The following is a 24711-nucleotide window of genomic DNA, read 5'->3' on the forward strand; positions in this document are numbered from 1 at the left end:
CGGGAAGCAGGGGCATAGCAGGAAAGCCAGATGGCCCCTTCTTACGCACTGGTGAATCCAAAGGACGTGGGGACCCAGCAGGAGAGGAGAGGAAGCCAGGGATCTCCCCAAGGTTGCGAGTCTAAGGGAGGAGGTGGAATGCCGTGCCACTCCTAGAGTGGAAGGATGGTCGAGGGGATGGGAGACTGTGAGTGGAGAGGAAGTAGGAGAGAATCAGGAAAAAGGGCTTGGGGAATGCATAAATGTAAGGGTCGGCGCGAGGTGGTGGCAGCGCCTCGGGAGTCGGGGAACGGCCAGGAACCCGGGAAGCACAGGTGGGGACATGAGCCGATGCTTCAGGGTGATGGAGCAAGAGGAGCACTGGGAAGAGACCTGACACTTGGGAGGTAAGTGCTGACCTAAATAAAGCGATTTCAGTGGGTGGATGTGGGTGAACATCAGACCACAGGGAGTGGAGGAGGTAGGCAAGTGGAGATGGCATTCTCTCTTGGAAAATTTGGCAGTGCAGGGAAGGAAAGAGATTGGATAAGAACTTGAAAGAGGAACGGGGGTGAAAAAAAATTTTTTATGGATAGGAGAGATTTGGGTAGATTTTTAGGTTGAAGAGACAAAATTGAGGGGGAGGAAGGGAGGATGCCAATAAGCATAAAAATGTAAGGGATAAAAGATTTATTTTTACAAATTTTTTGATATCTATCTTTTTCATCAGAGCAGGGAGTCATAACAATGTGACTTCTTTCCAGTCTTAAATTAGAACAACTCAACAATTCCTCTTATTCTCCACTTGCCTCTTAGAAATCATGTCTTTTGTGGCTAAAGAGGTTTTTGAGTATTCAGGACACCTATTAGTGCATTTTAGAGGCATGTTTTTTTTCTTGAGCTTAGTTATATAGTTTAGTTATCTTTTAATTTTTGTCTAAAAATATCACTAGTAACTGGAACAATGATAATTATCTTATTTCTTCCTTTAATATATATAGTGTGTCATGTATCTATTTTGCGTGTGTGTTCATTTCCAAAGCCACAGGAAGATTGTGTTTAAGAAGGAGAGAACCAAGGGCTGCAAAGAAGGCAAAAAAGTCAGAGATTTTAAAATGTCCATCAGAAGTAATTCTTGATTTCATCAAAACCAATGGCTTCTGTGGCTAAAGAAGTTTTCAAGTACTGACAGTATAATTTAGTGCTTTTTAGAGTCTTGTGCCTCTTCTTCTGCTTAGTTGTATTTTTAGTGAGGGCCGAAGACAAGTTGCAGTGGGTTAATAAATTACTGGGAAGTGAAAAGAAGAAGTGGCAAACAGAGTCAACTACGTGAGGAAATCTGGCTTGGGGTGAAGGCTGGGTTTCCACCTCCACAAGAAGTGTAGATCCACACTCCATCAAGAAGGAGTTATTTATTTGTTTTTTCAAACACAGGACATGTGAGTACACGTATATGCTGGTAAAAAGACAGTATCCAAGAGGACAAGATTGATGATATAAGGACCAGACGGGATAAACTGATCAAGTGGTGTCCCAGAGCGGATGAGAGAGAGAATTCAAAGCCGCAGAAGGAAGAATCCACCTCCACGGCCACCAGGGACACCTTCGTCTAGAAAGGAGAGGGGTGGGGAGGGCAGATGTTGGAGAACAGCCCAGGGTCGTGTTGTCAGCTTGAGGGACAGCTGGACTAGAACCCATGCCTTCCCATACCTAGTCTGGAGCACTGTGCCATCATTTCTGTAACTTCCCCTCATGGAAATGACCAACAGGCTTTACATTTACTAGGATAAACCATAAGGAGTAATTTTCTAATTAAGACACGGGTCAAGAATTGACCATTGCATATTATCACCTAATATCAACCTAATATTGGCTCATTTAACCCTCACGACATATATATATATATATATATATATATATATATATATATATATATATGTAAAGTTCCAGATTTTACAGATGAAAAGGCTGAAAAACAGGGTAAGGATATTAATGTGCCCAAGGTCACCCAGCAAGAAAATAATGGAGTTAGGGTTTGAAGCCCACTCCTTGAGTCCAAGGTCAATGCTCTTGACTCTAAATCTATTGACTGAATGTACTGAATTTATTGATTGAACTTACTCTTTTTGGTGAATTTCCAAACCCTACTCTTGATTCCTCAGGCACGGGAGGCAGCCGGGGAGCAGGGAGGGGTGTGGAGTGACGGGTGGAGGTGGGGAGTTGAGGCTAAGGCTTTGTCTGTGGCAGCTTCGGTTCCCCATAATCATCCAACTGTATCCTAAAGTGTTTTATAACTTGAAAATCCAATAAATACAAAATGCTGGTAAACTGCATCCAAAAACCATCAATATCTTTTACTCACAGCCTTATTTTTCTGGTAGGTGCACAAGTGTATTCTTATCTATTTGAAAAAATTCAAAACCAACTCTACATCCTTGATGCACCAGGGTCTGCTGAGTTGAGGCTTGGGAGAAAAAAATCCAGGGTTGGGGGCACCTAGGTGATTCAGTCGTTAAGCGCCTGCCTTTGGCTCAGGTTATGGTCCCAGGGTCCTGGGATCGAGCCCGGCATCGGGCTCCCTGCTCCGCGGGAAGCCTGCTTCTCTCTCTCCCACTGCCTCTGCTTGTGTTCCCTCTCTCACTGTGTCTCTGTCAAATAAATAAATAAAATCTTAAAAAAAAATTTAAAAAAAATCCAGGGTTTCCCAGTGCGCTGACCACAATAAAAGAAGCCAAAGCAGCTTTTTCCAACAAACTCGGGGGGGCAAGAGCATCTCCATTTTATATGCACTTTTATAATGACAGACACATTTTACTAGGAACAACATCTCGGAGGCATGGGTCTTCCCATTTTCTGCTTCTGCTAGAATGACTCCTAGTGGCCTGGGAGCTTTCGGACAGAATCTCATGCTCCGTGATTCACAAAATGGAAATCTGGCATCATATAACAGTGACATTCACTTCTGTGGCAGCTCAAGCAGCAAAAAGCCATATGCCATAAACCTCAGATCCAGCCAAGCCACGCAAACGGAAATGTGAAAGAGAAATAAGGAAATCAGGACCAGAAAAGTTCTTGGGGGCTGATCGCCTCCAGCACCTAAAACACACAATCCCTGTGGCAAGAATCAAATCTTCCTACTCTTACGACACTCTTGGAAAATGCAACCTTTTTTTCCTAATTGAAGAGCACTTTGGGAGGTGAAGGTAAAATATAAAAGACAACTTTTGTGAATGGCACAATGTGCTCACGCTTCCTATTGAACGTGGCTGCTACTCAGGCAGGTGTCTGGTGGGTGTACTCAGGGAGACAACAGTCACCTAAATGGGTGGACCGCCAGCAGGCACTTCTGTCCTCTGCACTGAAGGTCTCTCAGTAGCCAACCTGTGAGAGGATAAGCACCATTATGGACATTATCCTTCCCACCGGCCTGGAAATCAGACTAGTGGGAAATGCGGTACTCCCCAAATGGCCAGCAGCTGTGGGTTAAGGTTGAAGGGGAAATAACTGAAACAGAGGGATTTCTTTTTGAACAAGGGGATCCAACCACTCTCCTCGGAAAAGAGAAATTCAGTTTATTTTGTGACTCTTCTCTGTCTTTGTGGCTTTCATTCACCTTATATAAAGCTATGTAGGTGGAAAAAAAATTATACTGCCATTTTTGTTAAGAAAGGAATGGCAAAATCATTTTGTAATTCTCCCAAGGTATTGACATCTGAAGAAGAAATTCCAATCGAAAGATCTAGAAGTATTTCTCAATAAGGCCCATTGGCATTTTGGGCAAGAAAATTCTTCATTCTGTAGAACTGCAGAATACCTATGGTCTCCAGGAATTGAATAAGAGTGACCATCCCATATTAAAAGAGTATAAATTAATTCAGCTTATTGGCTAGGCAGACTGTTTTAAATAATGTGTGAATTAAACATTCCTGGCTACTTATTCATTTGATATTCAACCCAACGTAATTGGGCAGATCCTATTTCAAAAACATCTGGAGAATATTAAGATTTAAAGCCATAGTTCTTTGCTCCCAATGCTGTATAGATTTAATTGAGAAAGAGACGTTTGTAAATAAACAACTACTATGATACAGCTGGAAGATATTTTCCAGAAGAAGTTCAGACTTCTGTGTCATGGGGGCAGGTGTACCGAATTTCATTCTGAATCAAATGGAGATGCTAACCATCCAAGGTGGTACCCCTGAGGTGGCCGTGTGTAAAATCCTAAAACAGAATTTCAGTGAGCAGATGGAGGAAGGCATTAGTGGCAGAAGGAAGGAGGGTGAACACATATCTGTGATATGAAAGTAACATGGCAAACACAAGGAATTGTGGGCAGTTCATGATATGCAGACCTTAGAGCAGGTACAGGGTGAAAACATGAGGATGAAGCAAGAAAGGTACATCAAGCTAATTAAAGAGAAATCTAAACATCTTGCTAAGGCCATGAAGTTTTATGAGGCAGGCAATGGGTGGATTAAAAGCAACAATGATATGGTCAGATGCATGTGGGAGGACGTTTGGAAAGTGGAAAGGTTTCCAAGCTGGAAGATAAGTTACCGCAACAGCTGGTGTCTCAGTCAGTGACTGCCACACGAGTGCTGTGTAACAAGTAATCCCAATAGCTAAGAAGTTCTCCTCATACTCACAGGTCTATAGGTCAGCTGAGGTGGCAGTTTTCAGCTGTAATTCTGTGGGCTGACTGGGGAAACTGTAATCCATAAGCTTCATTCTGAGACCTACACTTAGGGGCAGTGGCTACCCAGCCTATGTACTCTATCTCATGATGAAGGCAGAAGTGCAAGAGCCCGAGCCAGCCACACAAGCAATATTCAGGCCTCTGCGCACTGCACATTTGTGATCATCTCACTGGCCCATGTCAAAAGTCAAAGGGCAGGGGAAATAGGCTTCACTCCCCATCAGATTGTGGCAAGGACTCCTATGAAGCAGTAAAGAACTGCAACCAGCCATTCCACCTACGAGATTTGGAGTGAGAAAAGAGGAAGATCTGAGCTAAGACAATAATGAGAAGGCAGAGGACCTTATAGTGATTGTAGTGACTCTGGCCGCTGATTGGTTGCACAAAGAGGAGCCCGTCCGTAAACTTCCAAATAGAAACTCCCTGGACTGCCAGCTCCATGAAGGCAGAACTCACCTGTATCCCCAGTGCCTAGTGCCATGCCTTCCGTGTTGGGATAGTAACACTGAATGCCGTCGACCTCCTAGGCACTGAGTAGATCCTGAGAATACAGAAAAAAGCCAGGCTCTGCTCTCAAGGAGTCTGAGGATTAAGTAGACAACTGCAGTTCACTGTGGTAAGTTCCAGAGTAACGGTATTATTCATAGGGCCAGAGCAAGGGGATCCCTTGAGGGGCATCTGAGGATGCTGTTGCCACAAGTGACAACGGCCGGCTTGAGAACTTTCCTGGGAAGATGCAGGCCCTGTGTGGGCATGATATCTGAGTTAACTACCTGCCTAAATGAGTTCCTCCCACATAGTTTCACTGAGCAGCTACTATTATTTTTCATTTCAACAGAACTGCATGGGAAACACATAGAAACAACAAAAGGAGGGGCAAAGGGGAGGAGAGGAGAAGAAGAAACTAGCAGGTTGGAATTCTCATCTCTCAAATTCAAGTTTCCCTGTTTCTTTTTCTCTGTATAACAAATTCAGCCTTGCTTTGGTACCCTCTTCTTGCCCCCCCGACCTTTGCTCTTGCTCTGACCTGTTTGGCCTAGTGGCTCAGCTCTACGCTGAGAGATGGTGAGAGCAGCTAGCATCTGCTGTCAGACCAGCAGGTGAGGGTTTCGGCTCCTATTTGGTAAGGCCAGGGGGACTGCCTGACCCATCATTCACCGCTGCTCAGACATAAAAGCACACTTTTGAAAAACCTGCACGGCCCTAGAAGGAATTTAGATTAGCAGGTGAATTATACACACTTAAATAATAAAATATATTTTTAAACTTCTGACCCCTTAGGCCTGGTATTTTTGTGGGAGAGATTTAGCAATTTCACTTGGGATCTTCTCACTTCTCCCAGCTCTTCTGTTGGAGTCCTAACAAATGGCTTCTGACACTACTCTCTCATTCTGACTCCCCGTCTCGTCTCATCTGGGGCATCTCTTTGTCTTCCGTCCCTTGCCTCTTCCTAACATCTGGCACCCTGAGTTGGCAATGAAGAGCACCCACGTGACAGCACCTTTATGTTCTCCTGTTCTACCTTAGGAAACATACCCCTTTGTACAACTGTGCTCTCAACCCCCATAGCACATCATTTTCTCTGCAATTACAAGATAAATATTTTCTTTTAAATCAAGGAGGACTCATATTTCACGAGAGATTCCCATCTAACGGTACTCTTTTTTGCTATCCAACTCTGATTCCTATCTGCCCTTTAATTTAAAATGCCTAAATCTCATTACGCCTTATTTAAAATGTAGGCAATTTCCTTTTAATTGGACATATACTAATAAAATGATTTCTGTGCCATTATCAAATCCCTAACACAATCCACAATGGAATATGGAATTCAGGTCATCGGAACCAGTTATTAACAGCTCAGGCGGTGCCCCAAAGTGTAGTTAACAAAGGGGAAGAAGTTTCAGAAGTCACTGAACAGAGTGATGTACAGCAGCTAACTTAGAGGCATCGTTATTTCCATGATCAGGGATGGGCTGCTGCTGAACCAAGCGACTGATGTATCTTACTGCTGCTCAGCAGAAGAACCTATCAATTCTTTTTGTCTTGTAATTGGCAAGTGTCAGCTTAGCACATGTTACACATACAAAGAAAAGATACACTGACTCCAGGGAGGCTTCGGAAATGAGGATCTTGCATGCAAAGAAACCTCCGAGATGTATATTTACTATTGTCAGGGCTTATCCGAAATTACTCATCAGACTCAATCATGGTAATTATCCTTTTTATACATGCTCCAGTTATGGCAAATGTCAAGAAAGCAAAACATGCTAGCAGTGTTTTCAGCCAACTAAACCTACCAGTTAATCTTTAAACAAATTTTAAACAGTTTAACCGTTTCTTAGGGAAATTACATAAACAGAGTCAACAAAATCTAACTCTTTCTGGAGGATTCTGGATACCACCCCTTAATAAAGGGATACGGTCAGACTATCAAAGGCATGACCCAGAACAGTCCCTGGAAATGGTCACCACTTTATGACGACGCCCACGTTTCACAGAACCTGTGAGGGTGGGACCACTAAGCACGCTGGGATGCATGTTCTATGAACTTAATCACTAAATCCCCAGGAGAATCTTGTCTTTTTCTGAAAATGTTTGCCATCAGCATTGCCATGACGAGCCCTTTTCCTTTTCAGAGCTATTTAGAAGCCGGTGTCACCTAGTATTTGCTCCAGGCCGGACTGAGCTAAGTAGTTTATCTGCCGGACTTGGTCCAGGGCTCAGAGCCCGTCTGGGGGCGGTCATTCCTGTCCCCGTCTCACAGACGAGCAATCTGGAGCTGCCCAGTCTGAATCCCTTGCATGAGGTCATGCCGCTGGGGTTATGCAGCTGAGGAGACCTGGGCTTCTGAAGGACCAGTGTGCTGTGCCTCTGGAGACTCAGCCAAGCCCCTCAGTCACTTGCGGTATGTCTATGGGCAGGCTGGGGAGGAGCATCCCTCACCAGGAAAAACCCACACAGAGGACTTCCTCCTGACTTAGGGATCTGTCCCTGCTGTAGTCAGTTTCCCTTGGCAGGCAAACCAGAGTTCAATGGGCTTCCACACAGAGGAATGGGAAAATCTGTGTTTCTAGATATTTGAATACATTATCTTAGAAAATCAAAGCAGCTCAATTATACTACACAACCAAGTGCAAATGACTGTCAATTTGGGTTCTCTCTGTTGACACCAGCACCTCCAATTTGTATGGGGCAATTTACAAAGCCAGCCTTTAAGGACCTAATCCTCACAGTGATTTGGGGAAATACCATTGTTATTGTTGTTGTTGTTGCTGCTGCTGCTACCAGTTTATAGGTGAGAAGGGCTCTGGGGGCTAAAGGACATGCCCAAGGACCCACACTGCTGGTGAGGAGCCCCTGGGCCAGGACTGCCCCCAGACTTTCCTGCTGCGCCCAGGCTCAGCCTCCGTTCCCTCCTTTCCACCTGGCATTCTCAATGGGGCAGGGGATCGTGTCCCCAGGGGGAGAAATTTGGTTCTTGGAGGAGCAAAAAAAAAAAAAAAAATCTTACTTTCCTAAACCATAAAGCACAGATATACAGACAATACATAAACAGGTAACAATGTATTTGCATAATTAAAATTTCAGGGGAAGGGTGATTAGAGGAAAATGTCTAAAGGAGATCCTTCGGGGGGTGGTAATGCAAAAGAGTCTGGGAAATAACACCTCACACCACCTGTCTTGGTCAGGCCCATGTTACCTGCAATTAATGCACTTCTTTTTAGAAAGTGTACCTACTGGGGTCTATTTAAAAAGATACCTCTTGAAAAAAAAAATAAGTTCCGTAAAGTTGGTCTCTTTCTCGGTCTTTCTGCTGTCTCTAGACAGCACAATTTATATTGATGAAGATGGAAGGAGACATACCTGGATTCCTGTCCCAATGGAAGTGGCAAACTTCATAAAAAAAGGGTAACACTACCTTAAGCGAATAGCTTAAAAGCACTCATTTAAATATATGCACGCACGTGTGCGCACACACACACACACACACGAAACTATTTGCTACCAATCCAACAGGAAACATCAAAGGAAAAAATAAATCTATTTGTATGATGCATTTGCTTCTACAGGAAGTGTGATTTCCTTCGTGTCAAACCTTAAAGACTTCTGTGAAACGTGAGAAGCTTTTTTGAATAAATACTTGTAAATGGCCTAGACAGCTGAGAAATGGATAACCTCTCATACGACATCGTGGCCCTTTAAAAGACTTCTCCTCTACTTAAATATTCATGTTTCAATTAAAACATACACCTACTTTATTAGCTACCCCAGGCCCGGTTCAGATCAATACCAGCAGCCCTAGATGGAATTCTAATGAAGATAAACAACACTGAGTCCTCCCCAGCTTCCCCTGGGCACGGATGCACAAAGCCTCCTTTCACAACTTGCTCCAAGATATTTTACAGTCACCTGCCTCATGCAAATGAGGAGATTCATGTTTATTCATGGCGAGAGTTACAGACCACCTTTCATTCCCTAGGCCAGCTCAGCTAACCAACAAGAGCGCTGTCTGCACCACTGTGAAGTTGAGCTGGCCTAGGAAGGGGACTCTGGAATATATAATTGCCCCTGAAAAGCATGCACAGAAAGTCAGTAAATTGGAAACAGTTCGGGGGGTGAACATATTTCCCTTTCTCATTCATGCAATCACTGCCTTCAAGCTCTCAAATGAACCCTTTTTTACACCACACCATAATCCATTAGATATGACTAGTTAGTGGCTATTTTCCATGGATAATCTTCCAGGGGACTTCCCAGGATGTTTGCTCTGTTCTGCTCTCCAATTCTTCCTAATTGAGATTTTCTCCCGCTGACTCAGATGGAGCTCATAGCCTAGCCAGGGGCAGCTGCGGCTTTGTCTGATGGGCCTGGGTTCTCCCTGTGCACAGGCTCTCCTATTTTAAGGGATGGCTTGTCATCTGCAAGCCTGAGATCCTAACCTCTGTCGTGTGTGCTTTGCATATTATGCTGCTGGGTAAAGTTTCAAAATAGTGCTTTTGCTCCAGAGTGACTACATTTTTCAAACCATTAGTTTCTTCCATTTTGGCAATTTGAAAGCATGGCAAAGTCATTTGATCTTGTTTTTAATGCCGATTTTGATAGCATCTAAAGTAACACCAATGCCATGAACAAGTATTTTTAAGGTATCTAGACGGCTCAGACATCCGCAGAGAGGTCTGTGCAGCTAGGTAATAGCTACAGTGCCTTAACTCTCTCCAGCTATTAAGCACCTGAGCTTTTGTGAAACCTGATTTTTAGGCTGCTGCCCATGGCTTGTCACATGGAAAACTAAGGTACCTAATAAAGTCTTTTCTTCCCAAATCCATGACGTTTTCCGTTGAAACCCTATTTCTGCCAAAGTTAAATGAGTTCATTCAATTCAGCACTTAATCTGTGGTACATAAGCAGCTTCACTTTTTCTCTTTCTTTCTTTCTTTCCTCCCTCCTTCCCTCCCTCCCTCCTTCCTTCCTTTCCTCCTTTCTTTGTTTTTTCACATAATAGCCAAAAAAATGTTTTCTTTTGAAAAGGGCAATTTACTCATTTTTCATAGACAGGATTTATCTTATTATGTACAAAAAGAATACAAACGCATATGACATTTTACTTCCTCAAATCATTTTCACATTTATTACTTCAATTTAGTATCACACCACCATAAGAGGGCAATGGGATACTGGTATCCACTTTTTTTTTTTTTTAATTTTCAGGGAATATTGTTCCTGAGTAGCAGAACCAGGGTTAGAACCTGGGCCTTACCAACCAATGGACGGACTACTTCGCTGATGCACACAATTCATACTAGTTGGTGGTCTGTGTTACACGTATCAACTGATGGTCATTCTATGGATGGGATTCACCTTTAGTGATCAAATCTGCCTTCATGAAAAATCTTCATGAGAGCTTTGGCTCCACCACAAAGAAGTAATTGGTATGTTGTACAATAGGGCACTGGGATGACAGAGGTTTCCAAAGCCCCCCAGGTGATTCTAAGGTTCGGGCAAGGTGGATAAGGTTGAGAAACACTACTACACACAAATATCAATTTTGATGTGTATACCCCTTGTTAGAATTTCTAAAGTGGCACGGTCTGCAATAAAAGCTTTAAATGAGATTCCCATACCTGAACTACCCAAATCACTTGTGTCTTCTTTCCTACCCTGCTTAAAAAATGAGGGCTTCAATGAAAGGATTATGGGGCCACTTGTGTGCCGAGGTATCCAGCTGCAGTTTAAGCTCTTCTCTAATGCACATAAAAATGAATAATGCATGCTTTAAAATATTGGTAATAAAAGGCAAAAACAGAATACAAACTCAATGGCCTGAATCAATGGATTATTCTGCAGAGACTGCTACATTGGGAAACTGGAAGAAAGTACTTTTCAAAGCATAAATATTTTAATCACTCTCTAATTCTACTTCTTTCACATAAATAAAAAACATCCCGTCTTCAGCTTCCCCAGCCTGGAGCAGCAAGAAAGCAGCTGCTTTTCCAAACATTCACTTCCGGCAGAAGCATTAACTACCAAGCACTAGATACCTACAAACTAGTGTCTCAAGCAAGGTGGGTTGTAGAAGAAATTCCGGCATCTGCTGGAATCTAGTTATTATTTGTAAAATCAGAATTTTGGATTGAGGGATACTGCTTCTCCAGTAACGAGCTGAAGGAGGCAGATAGCTAAGCCCCTTCTTACAGAACCTGGGCCGTAGGTTGACAAGTAAATCCTCCACCCATGCTTCTGTTTAGAGTGGCGACAGTCTGACGGTGTCCAAGAAAGTTCAAAAGAAAGTGTGTCTCATGTTGGGCTCTTTTAAGATATTCTGAATTCGAATTTGGACAATCTTCGGAAACAAGAAAAACATTAAATCTACCAATAACACCGAATCCACGTTTGTTCCTAAATTCAATAGCTTCTGCTACCAAGTTAATAACAAGAAGAAAAATAAACCGATGAAAATTTCTGCTCTTCTTCTCTCCTTTCCATTTATTACCTGGCAACGCAGAGCAGTGGCTGATAGACAAGCAGCAGGAACAAAAATCAGGAAGAACTGACCTAGAGGCCCGCACATAGGGCCCATCTTTTTTCAAAAGCCTGTTAGAGGCAGAACAGGGACATAAAAGAAAAAGGACGTAGTGAAATCTGTTTGAGCGACCACTAGCAGAACTCTGGTATTATGCTGGTCTACCAGCAAATAAAACAACAACAAAAAGCTCCTCTGTCCACATTTCAATACTTTAAATTGATACACACAAATACAGATACAAATGTAATACACCTGCAAATTAAATATACATTATGGTAGGCAGAGAAATGCACCCCCCTCACTGAGGTCTACACTCCAATCCCCAGAATCTGTGACTATGTTATGTTACATGACAAAGGGGAATTCAGGTTGCAGACGGAGTTGAGATTCCTAATCGGCTGACCTTAAAATAGGGAAGATTCTCCTGGATTATCCAGGTGGTCCGATGTAATCACAGGAGTCCAGAAGAGTGAAAGATCCAAGCCAAAGAGGGATCAGAGTAATGAGGTGTGACGTGAGGACAGGACCTGTTGGCTGGCTTTGAAGAGAAAAAGGGCCACGAGCCAAGGAACGCAGGTGGCTTCTAGAACCTGGAAGGCAAGGCGACAGATCTCCCCACTAGAGTGGCCAAAAAAGACCACAGCTCTGCTGACTCCTTGATTTTAACCCATGAATCCCGTTTCTGGTTTCTGAGCTATGGAACTGTAGGAGAGTACCTTTGTACTATTGAAGCTACAAAGTCTGTGGTAATTTGTGACAGCAACCCTAGAAAACTAGTACACACATGATAAAATAGTATATAACTGATAGACTTTTCTGTTCCAGAAGTGAGGCGTGCATAACACTAAAAAGAAAAAAGGCAAACAAAACAAAACTATTTCACGTAGAAAACTTAAAGCCCTTGTCATTCCCATCCCTGGCCTTCCTCTGGTATCCACTCTTGACCAAGGGAGATGTGTACACAGGATGGGACCCTCTGCCTCTCAGGCTTCTGACTGCCTCTTCACAGCCGCAAACCACCATCACTATTTGGCCACATGTACGTGACACTAGACTGACGTCTATGATCAGTAGACAATGCAAAAAGATGGCACTAGGGCCACAATAAGATGGCACTAGGGACACTTATCATGTCCCCCGATCCTGGCCCTGAGGTCTTGCCAAAGGCAGTTTTTACAGCCACATAAGTTAATTATGAAAAAAGTTTCAGAGTGACACTTGGGGGACCTCACCCTGCACAGGCAGGATATTATTACCACTGACCCAACTATCTGGTCGTGATGAACCACACAGACCCAATGGCCACGCTCACCAACTCCAGACCGAGGCCCCTGGTTCCCTTTGCTAACAGTGCATTCTTGGGACTTCGTTTTGTAAACTGTATGTTCTATAGGATTTAAGCGTCTAAGTGCTAAGCCTCTTGAGCCATTCCTCTACAGGAATTTGGTAATATTTTCCATATACCTTATCTGTGCATAGATCAACAACAAAAATATTTGCATTATCATCATTTACAAAAATGCTGATTTCTGTAATTCAGAAGAAGACGGGTGAGTGAAATCCTCTCGGAAACCAGACAGATACCTGATGCCAGAGCACATGACAGCCAGAGAGGTTCCCTTCTCCTGAAAGAACAGGTGTCCCGTGCACATAGGAGCTGAGTACTGGATGGCTTTCAGAAACACTGTAGTAACTGAAGAGTTGATCTGATCCAGGGCAAAGTGGCCTTGGCCATTTCAGAGACTACTTAACTCTCCCCTTTTTTTGGCTTGATTGTACAAAGGTCTCCCTGCTCCTTTATTCCTCTTTCCCAGGGATGATTTGCACCTCAATTGCCAAGTCACTCATAATCAAGTGAAGTACACTTAGGAGGCTGCAGAATTACTGGATTTCTTTCCTTCACTTCCCGTCTTCAATCATGCCTGTCCCTGGGCATAGCTGCTTAGACCCGTGGCAGCTCTAGACTGTAGTTGGCAGAATCAGGGCTCTCCACAGAGGGGCGTCGCTGGGGCCTATTTCAATGAATTAAATAGATGGCCCAAGGCGACTAAGACAGCTTTGTCTGCTTCAACTGCGGAGAAGATCATCATGCTGATGGAGACCTAACTGAGGCTTGGCAAAGAGTATTATTTCCTTTTCCTCGTTTTCTTTCCTTTCCACCAATATCAGTTCAAGATGCCACGAACCAGAAATATGGTGGAAAAGAAGGAGGGAATGTAAGTTCAGAGGAAAGGTGACAGGGAGGCAAAGACCAAGGAGAACATCAAATGCAGTTGGACATTTGATCTTCTGTTCACCAGCTGTGAAGGCCCCACAGGAGGACAGTGAGATCGGACCCTTAGACTCTTAACAACAGTTATGTCCCCAGGACCAGCTCAGCAGGCATGGGTGACGGAACCAGTCAAACCCAGATCCAGCAATAGTAGTAGCAAATGAAAGGTACTGAAGGCCTCTCCCAATATACTTGTCCTAAATATACCTGTCCCAACCATCAGTTATTACTAGCCATGTGATGATCGTTAACAAGGCCTTTATCTAAGGATAAAGATTTTGTTTCTCTTGAAAAGTTCATATATTTCTGCTTCCTCTAAGTTGGTCAACACTCTTCTCGGCACCCAACATTCACTCACAAAGAGAAACATAAAATTCGTGCTCTTACAGAAAACCAAAGAAGAACCAAATGCTTTCTGTAAACTAAAAAAAAAAAAAAAAAAAGTTCCATATAAACTTACTCAACTCCCTGAAAGAGATTTTGCATTTGAATAAAAACTCTTTTTGACACAACAAAGGGCAGATTATCTCAACACATCCATAATCTGCAAAGAAACCAAGTCACCTAGACAGAGCAGCCTTCCTGATCTCATTGTTTCTCTAACAGCCGCCTGCACACCAGTGGAGAGGGAGGCCTTTTCCCCAATGGATGTTGCCATTACGCGGCATCCCAGATTAATGCCCTTAAAGGAAAAAGTTAATGTAGACAACATATTTCAAGAAAGGGTCTCTGCTGGTGGCTCCAGTTTAGTTAGCCAAAAGCAACAAGACTGCTCCAGGCTTATCCCAGCAGAGATGAAAGCATCACCAACACACAGCTCAGGTCCATACGGGTATGATAGCCGGGGGACAATGCAGAGGTGGGGCTCCTCTGGAGACACAGGAAGCTGCTGCCTCTGCCTCAGATTCAACCTTACCTTGTTGAAATCTTCAGAAGTTGCCCTCATTTCCTTCCATGTCTTGTTCAGGAGCTGGATACAGATGCAGAAAAATTCCTCGAACGATCTGTCGTGGGTGAAGAACATTGGGTGGAAGTCGTTGCAGGTCTCACTGGCTGGAAGAAAGAGAAGGGAAATATGAGAGAAAGTTTGCAGAGTGAAATGAGAGGACAAGGCCACACGGAGGGGTCCCAAAGAGAGGACGGGGACATGTCTGGCTCAAGCCACAGTGGACGTAAGGCATTGTAAAAAAGTAACCTAAGGACAGTCCCCCGTGCAACTGTGAAGTCGCAGGTCAGACAGTCAAGACTTATCCCTAGGCGCCTATTTCGCCTAAAGGAAGTCAGCTCCTGATGCACCCCACCACATGACCCTCACACCTTTTGTTGCAGGATTCCTGGGGTTGAATATGGGCTCTGTGTCTGCTTCTTTGACCTTATAAGGATGATTCAAACTGACCTCTCAGTCACAGCTCCATCACCCTTAATTTCCCCTTCCTCGACAGAGTAACTGGCAGAGGATGAGCTTTCCCCAGCACACAATTAATTGCAACTTTGAAAACAGCATCCTTCATGATTTCTCCACAGTCCTCTTTTCCCTCTGATGGCAGTAAGCGGGGCGGGGGGGACATTTGAGATCATATACCATCTGATGCCATTAACCATTTGTTTTACATTCCCAGACACAGATGGCTGGAGGTCAAAGCAACCCAAATGGCTCTGGAGGCTGCAAATGGTCCAGTCCTGGACCAGACCGTGACATCAGCCAGACTGCCTTCGTGCCTTCCCAATGCAGAGCTTCTGGGGGTCAGAGCCAGCACTCCGAGCTCTAGCGGTGCCTACTTCTCTCCTCCTTCTGAGACCAGCACCCCAGCCATGCTCTTCCTCCCTGCTATCTGGGCCACTTATATTTTTATAGTCCTTGTACCTACATCTCATGGGATCTTCACGATGCCTCTTCTGGTTCATGCCTCATGGATGAGGACAATGGAAGGAGCCAGGTTTTGTGACCACCCCCTACCCAAAACAGTATCCTAAGTTTGTTTGTTTGTTTTAATATAAGCTGTATGTATAGTGAAAGAATTCCTATTTTAATTGGAATCTCTTTAAGGCCAGTTAGTCTTCAAGGTTCCAAATGGTGGAATTTCCAGCCCAGGAGAGGAGGATGGGGTAGGGCTGGAGTAGGGTCTATAGCAAAGATCTTCTGTACGTGGGGAAAGCCCTCTGCCTGCCATGTGGTGGATTCCACTTGGAGAGAATCCTCTGGTGCAGGCCCCAGGAAATGAACCCTAACCCAACCTAAGGGAACATACTCTGCTCTGGCTGGGCCGCAAGCTATGTATGATGCACCAACCTCTTCTATCTTAGTGGGATCCAGACTTCTAGAAGGGTAGATACGAAGATACATAAATGCTGTTTTCTTCCAGACCGAGGTAAGGAAACAGGCTAGCAGCAACTACAGTCACATAGGGAAGGTTTGGGTCTGAGGACAGAAGATTTGGGTTCAAGTCCAGCCCATGCCAATTAGGAGCAAGTCACTTTACCTATCTGAGCCTCGATTTTTTTTAACTAAAAAATGTTAATGACGTCTCCTTGTCCATCTCCATAGGTTTTGGAGAGGATCAAATGACATGACTCATCGGAAAATGCTTTGAAAGGATAGAAGTCGTCGCAAACGTGGAGCAAGGTGGTGGTGATGATAATGAATGTTGTGCCAGTGTATCGTTTCCAAGAACATGGGTTGTCCTTTGATTCTTCCCACACCCCCCCCCCCGCCAGTTCCTAGTCAAGCCTGTTCCCATCTCAGAAATGAGCAGCAAGAACGTATGTCACCCCAACCCCCAGCCTGTGTCACTGGCAGAAAAATGGCAACAGTGAAGTTCTGACCTGGAACACAAAGCTATTTAAAGAACTTGGACCATAAACACAGGCAGGATTGTGTGTTTGCTGCCCTGGGCAATGAGCTGTCAGTCTCACTTTCATAAGCACTGAAGCCAGTGGAATTTACAAGTCCACGACAGCTCTCTAAAACACTATTGCAGGGCACCTGGGTGACTCAGCTGTTAAGTGTCTGCCTTCGGCTCAGGTCATGGTCCCAGGGTCCTGGGATCGAGCCCCGCATTGGGCTCCCTGCTCCGCGGGAGGCCTGGTTCTCCCTCTCCCACTCCCCTTGCTTGTGTTCCCTCTCTCGCTGTGTGTCTCTCTGTCAAATAAATAAATAAAATCTTTATAAAAAATAAAATAAAAATTAAAACACTGCTGCCATCCAAGAATTCGTTATTAAGCACATTATCAGAGTATCTTTTGGGGCCCAGTGTGATTATATGTGTACTTTATAACTAGGTTAAAGTTTTTATGGGATTACTGAAGCTGAGACAGCCAGACAAAACTGAGACCAACAAGCCCTGCTTTTGCTTGGTTGAAGCGGGAGGGAAGAAACATCATTAATAATAGAGAATATTTATTGGGTACATATCATGTGCCCAGGAGTTCTACTGGTGTTATCCTCACAACAACCTGGGAGGTAGGTGTTATGCTTATCTTCATTTTATATATAGGGAAGGTAAAACTTGGCAGAAATTAAACCTTCCATCATGAGCTTTCTTTAGGAGGCCCCAAATAAGCATTTGAAACCTGCAGTTTAGTTGACCCAGCAGGCTTCCTGCCTTAGATGACAAGAGCTCAGGACATTTCCTTGTAATTACTGCATTGGCAATTACCTTCTCCACTCCTCTCCCAGGAGAAACCAGGATCTTGCCCCCCTCTCCAGTCCAGAGGGGCTCACAGCAGGTATACAGCCAGCCCCTGCTGATGGACAACACTTGCAACGTGACAGTACGAACAGCAGCCTTACCACCTTGCGTCAGGCACTGGGCTCTACATTGCTGTTAGTTGTTACAAGAAGCATGTGAGGAAGATTTTGTCAATTTCTTTTTTTTTTCTTTTAATTAGAAATAGGAGAATTAGAAAGGTTAGGTGACTTCTCCAAGGTCCCAGGTCACAGGGCTCACAAGTGGTATAGCTGAGATTGCAACTCCCATCATCAAAGCCCATCACTGTCTGGTTGTACTTACTTCCTGATTCTGTTTCCCAATTAACTCTGCCTCTACTGCACCTTCCCCACCCAACACAAATATGAAAGAATTGCTTTTATATCCACAGAAGATACTGATGAAGTAAAATCTTACAAGTGGCACGACCTTAACTATTAATGCTTAGGGTATATTTAGAATCTAGGATTCCTCTGCTTTCCCCCTACTAGTCCTGGTCTAAGTGGAGTTAGGTTCAAATCACCAGGTTACACTTCTGGATCTTACCTCCCCTTTCCTTGGGTTGGGTCAAGCTGAATCTTGACAACTCTCTTGAATACCTAAGACATAGTCTACCTGGTTAAAACTTCTACTGAACAAACTTTTTCATCTTCTCAAGATATTCTCAGCCTCTAGAACACACCAAGTTTCCCCTAGATAGTCAGTCCCTGGGGAAGAGTGATACTAGATGAATTTATTTAACTTATTTCAAGAAATTAGCAGGTTGGGTTCCATGTTAATAAGCCCGGATTTTGTTCACTGAAACAATGCACCCACCTAAAAAAAAGTACATTTCCCAGTCTCTCTTATAACCAAGAGTGACCCAATCCAAACCAGTGATAGATACACGGAGAGTGCTGGGTAGAGTTTCCAGGAAGGATCTTTAACTTGACTATCTTGTTCCTTTTGCTTCTGCATTCACACCTCAACTTCTTCAAGTTCAGAACACAGCTTCATGTCCGGTAATGACTGGAGCCCCTGCAGCCATTCTGTCAGCATAAAAGTGAGGGCTATCCGCTAGAGTGAAGACTTAGAAGGAGCTCCTGAGGACACTGTGGAATCACCATACCAACCCTGAACGGACCTCCTAAGGAATTTCTTGTGTATGATTTAAGTCACCGTTTTCAGAATTTTCCATTACTCTTTGACATATGATTACTGATATGGAAATTTAAAACTCATGCAAGCACACAGATACTAGCGTAAGAGAACACACTCAGGATTATGGGAGGCCATGGAGTAAGTAGCAATGAGGAGGCAGGACTGTGTAATGATCAGATTCAAACAGAGCTTCTACATTCAAAGCCCAAACGTGAGGCTCCCTAGCGTACTATGTAACCTTAGACAACGAAAGTCCCCAAGTCTGTAAAATATATGACCCTATAAAATTTATAATCATCAAATTAAATTATGTATATAAAGTATGTGATAAGATACCTAGCACACAGATAGGTTTAGCAAACAGTGGCTATTAAGTATTATTTTTATCTTCATTATCAGTGCACTACATGGCTTCTTTAAAGACTTGAACATTTCTAGGAGATAAGGAAGGGAAGAAGAAAAATCTGATGAATGGTCTTTGGGGTCCTATTGATGGGGAGGGGTAGGGTCAACCAATCATTCTTACAGATTATGTCAAAATCCTATGGGATATTCAGATCCTAAAGCTGAAATTTCACATGCTGAGCATACACGTACCCATCAACACTGGCAGATCAACAGTCTCTCCGGAGAAAAATAGCACCTGGCTCCTTCCCACTGTGTTACATAATGAAAAGAACATACATTTCAGAATCAGGTGAGTTTTCACCAGTCAGAATGGCTAAACTTAACAAGTCAGGAAATGACAGCTGTTGGCGGGGATGCGGAGAAAGGGGAACCCTCCTACACTGTTGGTGGGAATGCAAGCTGGTGCAACCACTCTGGAAAACAGCATGGAGGTTCCTCAAAAAGTTGAAAATAGAGCTACCATACGATCCAGCAATTGCACTACTGGGTATTTACCACAAAGATACAAATGTAGGGATCCGAAGGGGTATGTGCACCCCAATGTTTATAGCAGCAATGTCCACAACAGCCAAACTGTGGAAAGAACCAAGATGTCCAACGACAGATGAATGGATAAAGAAGATGTGGTATATATACACAATGGAATATTATACAGCCATCAAAAGGAATGAGATTTTGCCATTTGCAACGACGTGGATGGAACTGGAGGGTGTTATGCTGAGTGAAATAAGTCAATCAGAGAAAGACATGTATCATATGACTTCACTGATATGAGGAATTCTTAATCTCAGGAAACAAACTGAGGGTTGCTGGAGTGGTGGGGGGGTGGGAGGGAGGGGGTGGCTGGGTGATAGACATTGGGGAGGGTATGTGCTGTGGTGAGCGCTGTGAATTGTACAAGACTGTTGAATCACAGATCTGTGCCTCTGAAACAAATAATGCAATATATGTTAAGAAAAAAAAAGAAGAAGAAGAAGATAGCAGGAGGGGAAGAATGAAGGGGAGTAAATCGGAGGGAGAGACGAACCATGAGAGACGATGGACTCTGAAAAACAAACTGAGGGTTCTAGAGGGGAGGGGGTTGGGGGGATGTGTTAGCCTGGTGATGGGTATTAAAGAGGGCATATTCTGCGTGGAGCACTGGGTGTTATGCACAAACAATGAATCATGGAACACTACATCAAAAACTAGTGATGTAATGTATGGTGATTAACATAACAATAAAAATTTAAAGCAAAAAAAAAAAAAGAATCAGGTGAGTTTTGATTCAAGTTCTCACTAGGTTGGTGATGTGAGCATCTCTCTCCCCAGCTTCCTCATCAGTAAGATGGACACACTACTAGTTACCTCCTGGGCTGTAGAAGGTGAAGTGTTTGGCAGAGGCTGGGCCTTGACACACAGTTAAATCTAAGTTTCCATCCTCTCCTTCAAACCTCCAAATAATATCCAAGTCTCATAGGCTCTTATAAGCTCCTAATGGTTCATGAAAAAGTAAAAAATGGGATAGTCCCCGGACAGAGGGCCAGACCCCAGAAGTCAATGTATGAGGGCACAATTCCTTGCCCCTTCTGGCAGGGGAGGAAGGGGCAAGCGGTGGAGGCTGGGAGAACGGGAGTCACACAGGAAGCATACTGGAGAAAGTACCCTACTTCTCTTTTGTGTTTTGAAACCACAGGCCTCAGGGACTGAAGAACACCGGGACAACACAGCCATGGCTAATAGCAGGACTGAGTCAGCATCAGGACACATGCTCTGCAGGAGGGATCCTCGAGACTGACGAGCAGTCCTGTCTGTGTTCCTAGTGAGGAGTGGCAGCACTGGAAAACATAACTTAAATGGAGGTTTCATGAGGAATAAAGGTGACCAGAGGAGGTGAGCTATGAGAACAGTACTAGCCAGCAATTACCGGAAGCTATATGCTGGCCACTGTTGTAAGAGCTTTACCTGTCCCAACTCTGAATCCTCAGTAACAGCAGAGTTACTGTTATCATCCATATTTTACAGAGGAGGACAGTGGGAATAGTGAAATTAAGTCACTTACAGTGACAGAGCCTGGAATCAAACCCAGCATTCTCTCACCAGAGACGTGTTTGCATCCTCCACATGAAGGGACTGGAATGACATTATCCTCAACTTCTTTCCTTTTTTTTTTTTTTTAAGATTTTATTGACTTATTTGAGAGAGTGAGAGAGAGAGCACAAGCGGGGGGAGCAGCAGAGGGAAAGGGAGAAGCAGACTCTCCGCTGAGCAGGGAGCTCAATGTGGGGCTTGATCCCCGGACCCTGGGATCATGACCTGAGGTGAAGGAGGCAGACACATCAACAACTGAGCTACCCAGGCACCCCTATCCTAAACTTCTTTAAAAGATTCATCCTTTGCAGTGAGGAATGGGCAAACAACTCCCAGTTATAAAATAAATAAGACTCAGGGATGTAATGTACAGCACAGGAAATATAGTTAATAATATGTCACAACTTTGTATGGTGACAGATGGTAGCTAGACTTATCATGGTGATCACTTTATAATGTATATAAATGTTGAATCACTGTGTTGTGCATCTGAAATTAATACAATATTGTATGTCAACTGCACTTCAATAAAAATAAATCAAAAACAATTTGTTCCTTGACATGTTATATGGGAAACAATGAAAAGATTCTGATGTATTTTGGGATTCATGACTCTTTGTTTTAAAGATGTTCCAGTATTAGAGGCAAGGATAAAGCATTAAATATGAATATATTTTTTTCTCTAAAATGGTCAGATTGCAGATATTCAAGATCGAGGATTATCAAGCAGGAAGAACCCATCCAGACTGTCTGATCTGCTTGACTCTCTTTATAGTTAAGAGCACTGAAAAAGGCAAAACGGTTGTCCAAGAGTTCATGATGGCAGAAAGGAGGTGAAGACACTGTAAGCCAGACTGCCAGGTTCAAATCCTGGTTCTTTCACTACTGGGCTGAGTCACCTGGGCAAGTCATTTCATCTGTCAATACCTCATTCTTTTCATCTGTTAACTGGGGGCAACAACAGTATAAACTTCACCAGGTTGCTGTGAGGATTCAGTGGAAACAGTGACTATACGAAGCAAGCTCATTGCAGGTGTGAGGCAACAGAATGGTGATGCTCCCTGGTGAGCAGGCCATCCCACTGAGAAGTGTGAGCTTGCATCAGCAGAGGGATGGCCTAACTCTCGAGAATGGGGTCCTTAACTCAGGGGTTAAACAAACAAACAAAAACACAGAGGGTGAGGTCTATTACTGCTTTTTAAAAATAAAAAGAGTAAGGGAAAAAAGTGTTGAATTACTAAGCAATGATTTTATAAATGAAATTTACAGAGAAACTTTCAATGGGACAAAAATAGTAAGACTTTTCAAAAACTGAATTGTTTTTAAGCACACTATTTTTAACACAATGAGATTCTACTTTGTAAAGAAAAGAACCAACTTAATGGTGTTTCAAGTCTGGAATATGAAGGTATTTTCAGGGCTGAGGGTAAAACGGGTTCTTATTAATTTGCCGACATCGAATTCATTTATAAATAGGCCAGCTTTGAAAGCAGCTATAAACCATGCACATATGTTTTAAAAATAAGAATGCTGTACACTTTTGTCACACTTTGTCTTTCAAAGTAGATTTGTTCCTATTTTCCATCGGATAATGTGAGATGAGGCGATGATTGTCACTGGAGTCTCAGAGAACAAGGACTTCTGCAGTATAGCAAGGAAACAAAGAAAGGAGTACAGAGAATGGATTTTAGTGCTGCTCATAACCTTCAGAAGGTCATCTTAGCTCCCTGGGATCCAGATTTCTTACCCGTAAATGAGACAGGCTGGTAGAGTTCCCACCAAGTCAAAAATTCTAAGACTATGCACACACATACGTGCACACACCAGATAATGTATTTTCAACTCCCTAATGCGCAACAATTATACAACCTGGAGGCTGTACCTGCACTGAACTTAGAATTATTTCCTAAATTATTATTTCTTTGAATGACAGGATGGCTACACATTTCATTTAGGGTGTTAAGGCATCCAAATGGCATTTGCTAGGCTTGGAAAATATTTGATGAGCTAGTACTTATTCTGTCTTTCATAAGAAAATTGTTAGATGTTTTTATACCCTTTCAACCTATTAATATCACCTAATGCAGACCATTACATAAGAAAATTACCTGACTATAGATAGAATGACAAGATGACACAGGCAAATGCACAAAATTTTTGCTATTTCACAGGAATTTTGTAAGATAAATAGAATTTTTGAAATGCTGAAGAGCTCTGTTCCGTGCTATGACCCTTGTCATGCTCAGCGAGACCGTGAACACATTTGCAGGTGACCAGAGGGACACAGATTTGGGAAGCACTAGGCAAATTCTGATGATTTTTACCAAAAAAGAAATAAGCCCTGGCTTAACGTAAGGGGCATTTTGTTTTAAAATTATGAGCTGCAGGAAGAAGGGCATAAATCATATATACACAAAAGTGTTTAATACATGAAAACTGCCAGAGCAGTTATAAAATCTTACTAGTTATCCCCAGCATGGAAATTCAAATCAGAATTATTTGTGGCTCTAGGGTCAGTCTAGATGATATATTTATGAATTCTCAGATGCAAATGTATGCTTATACTTTGCAGAACATCTTACCCCTGTAGCCCCTGAGTTTTCTATTTTTAGACCCGATATTCTTCATGGCTTGGTTTTGGGGTTTTGGTACTGTGTGGGAAGATGCCGAAAGTTCAGAACCTTTTGTAGGTGGGAGAGGTGAGTGAGGGCAAACAATCTGAAGTTTCCTAACCGCTGCTGAGTTTCACCAATAGAGAGGCTACCACCCCCACTATTTCAGGACAGGAGGATCAGAGGCTTGAAACCTGCTCAGTTCTTTCCAGCTCCCGAAGCCTGGTTTAACAGAACTCTAAATATTCTTTTCTATCCTCTATCATGCCTAAAAATAGTATGAAATCCACACTGAAAAGACACACAGTAGCTAATCCAATGCTTCGTTGTTCACCTTCCCTATGGGCCTTTTTTAAGGACATGGAGAGAGGAAAAAAGAATACCAACTATAGTGTTAGGACTGAAAATCAGACTCTAGCACCAATGGACAGCCAATTCAGCAAGAAGGAGCCAAGGTCCATCCCAGGCAACCCAGTATGTGTTAATAAAAGAGGAGAAGTTCAGGAGCAAGGTTGACCTGGGTTCAAAACTTGGTCTCACTACTTAATAGCAATGTGACCTTGATCAACTTATACCTCCCCTGGACCCCAATTTCCTGGTTAAAAAAAAAAGACAATGCCTCCTATCTCATCAGATTGCTGCAAGGATTAAATGTATAGCGATACATGATTCATATATTAACTGAGATAAAATAAGGACTTAATGAATGCCAGCTGTTACCAGTTTTAATAGCAAAATAATTATTATTGTTATGTAGCTAAAATGACAAATTTAGAGAAATTACACTTTTAGATGCAAAG

The 24711-nt window shown here is 43.1% G+C and overlaps 1 protein-coding gene across 7 annotated transcripts in view; it reads right to left on the reverse strand.

The window, feature by feature from the left end:
- ELMO1 (engulfment and cell motility 1) overlaps nt 1–24711 on the reverse strand; it is a 553802-nt gene that overhangs the window by 143871 nt on the left and 385220 nt on the right. For all 7 annotated transcript variants that reach the window (XM_027573071.2, XM_027573068.2, XM_027573074.2 and 4 more), the window contains one exon: nt 14891–15027. In XM_027573071.2, the coding sequence (XP_027428872.1) occupies nt 14891–15027 (137 nt within the window). The remainder of the gene's footprint in view (nt 1–14890; nt 15028–24711) is intronic.

This window comes from Zalophus californianus, chromosome 12 (genome assembly GCF_009762305.2).
Source record: "Zalophus californianus isolate mZalCal1 chromosome 12, mZalCal1.pri.v2, whole genome shotgun sequence".
Taxonomy (NCBI): Eukaryota; Metazoa; Chordata; class Mammalia; order Carnivora; family Otariidae; genus Zalophus; species Zalophus californianus.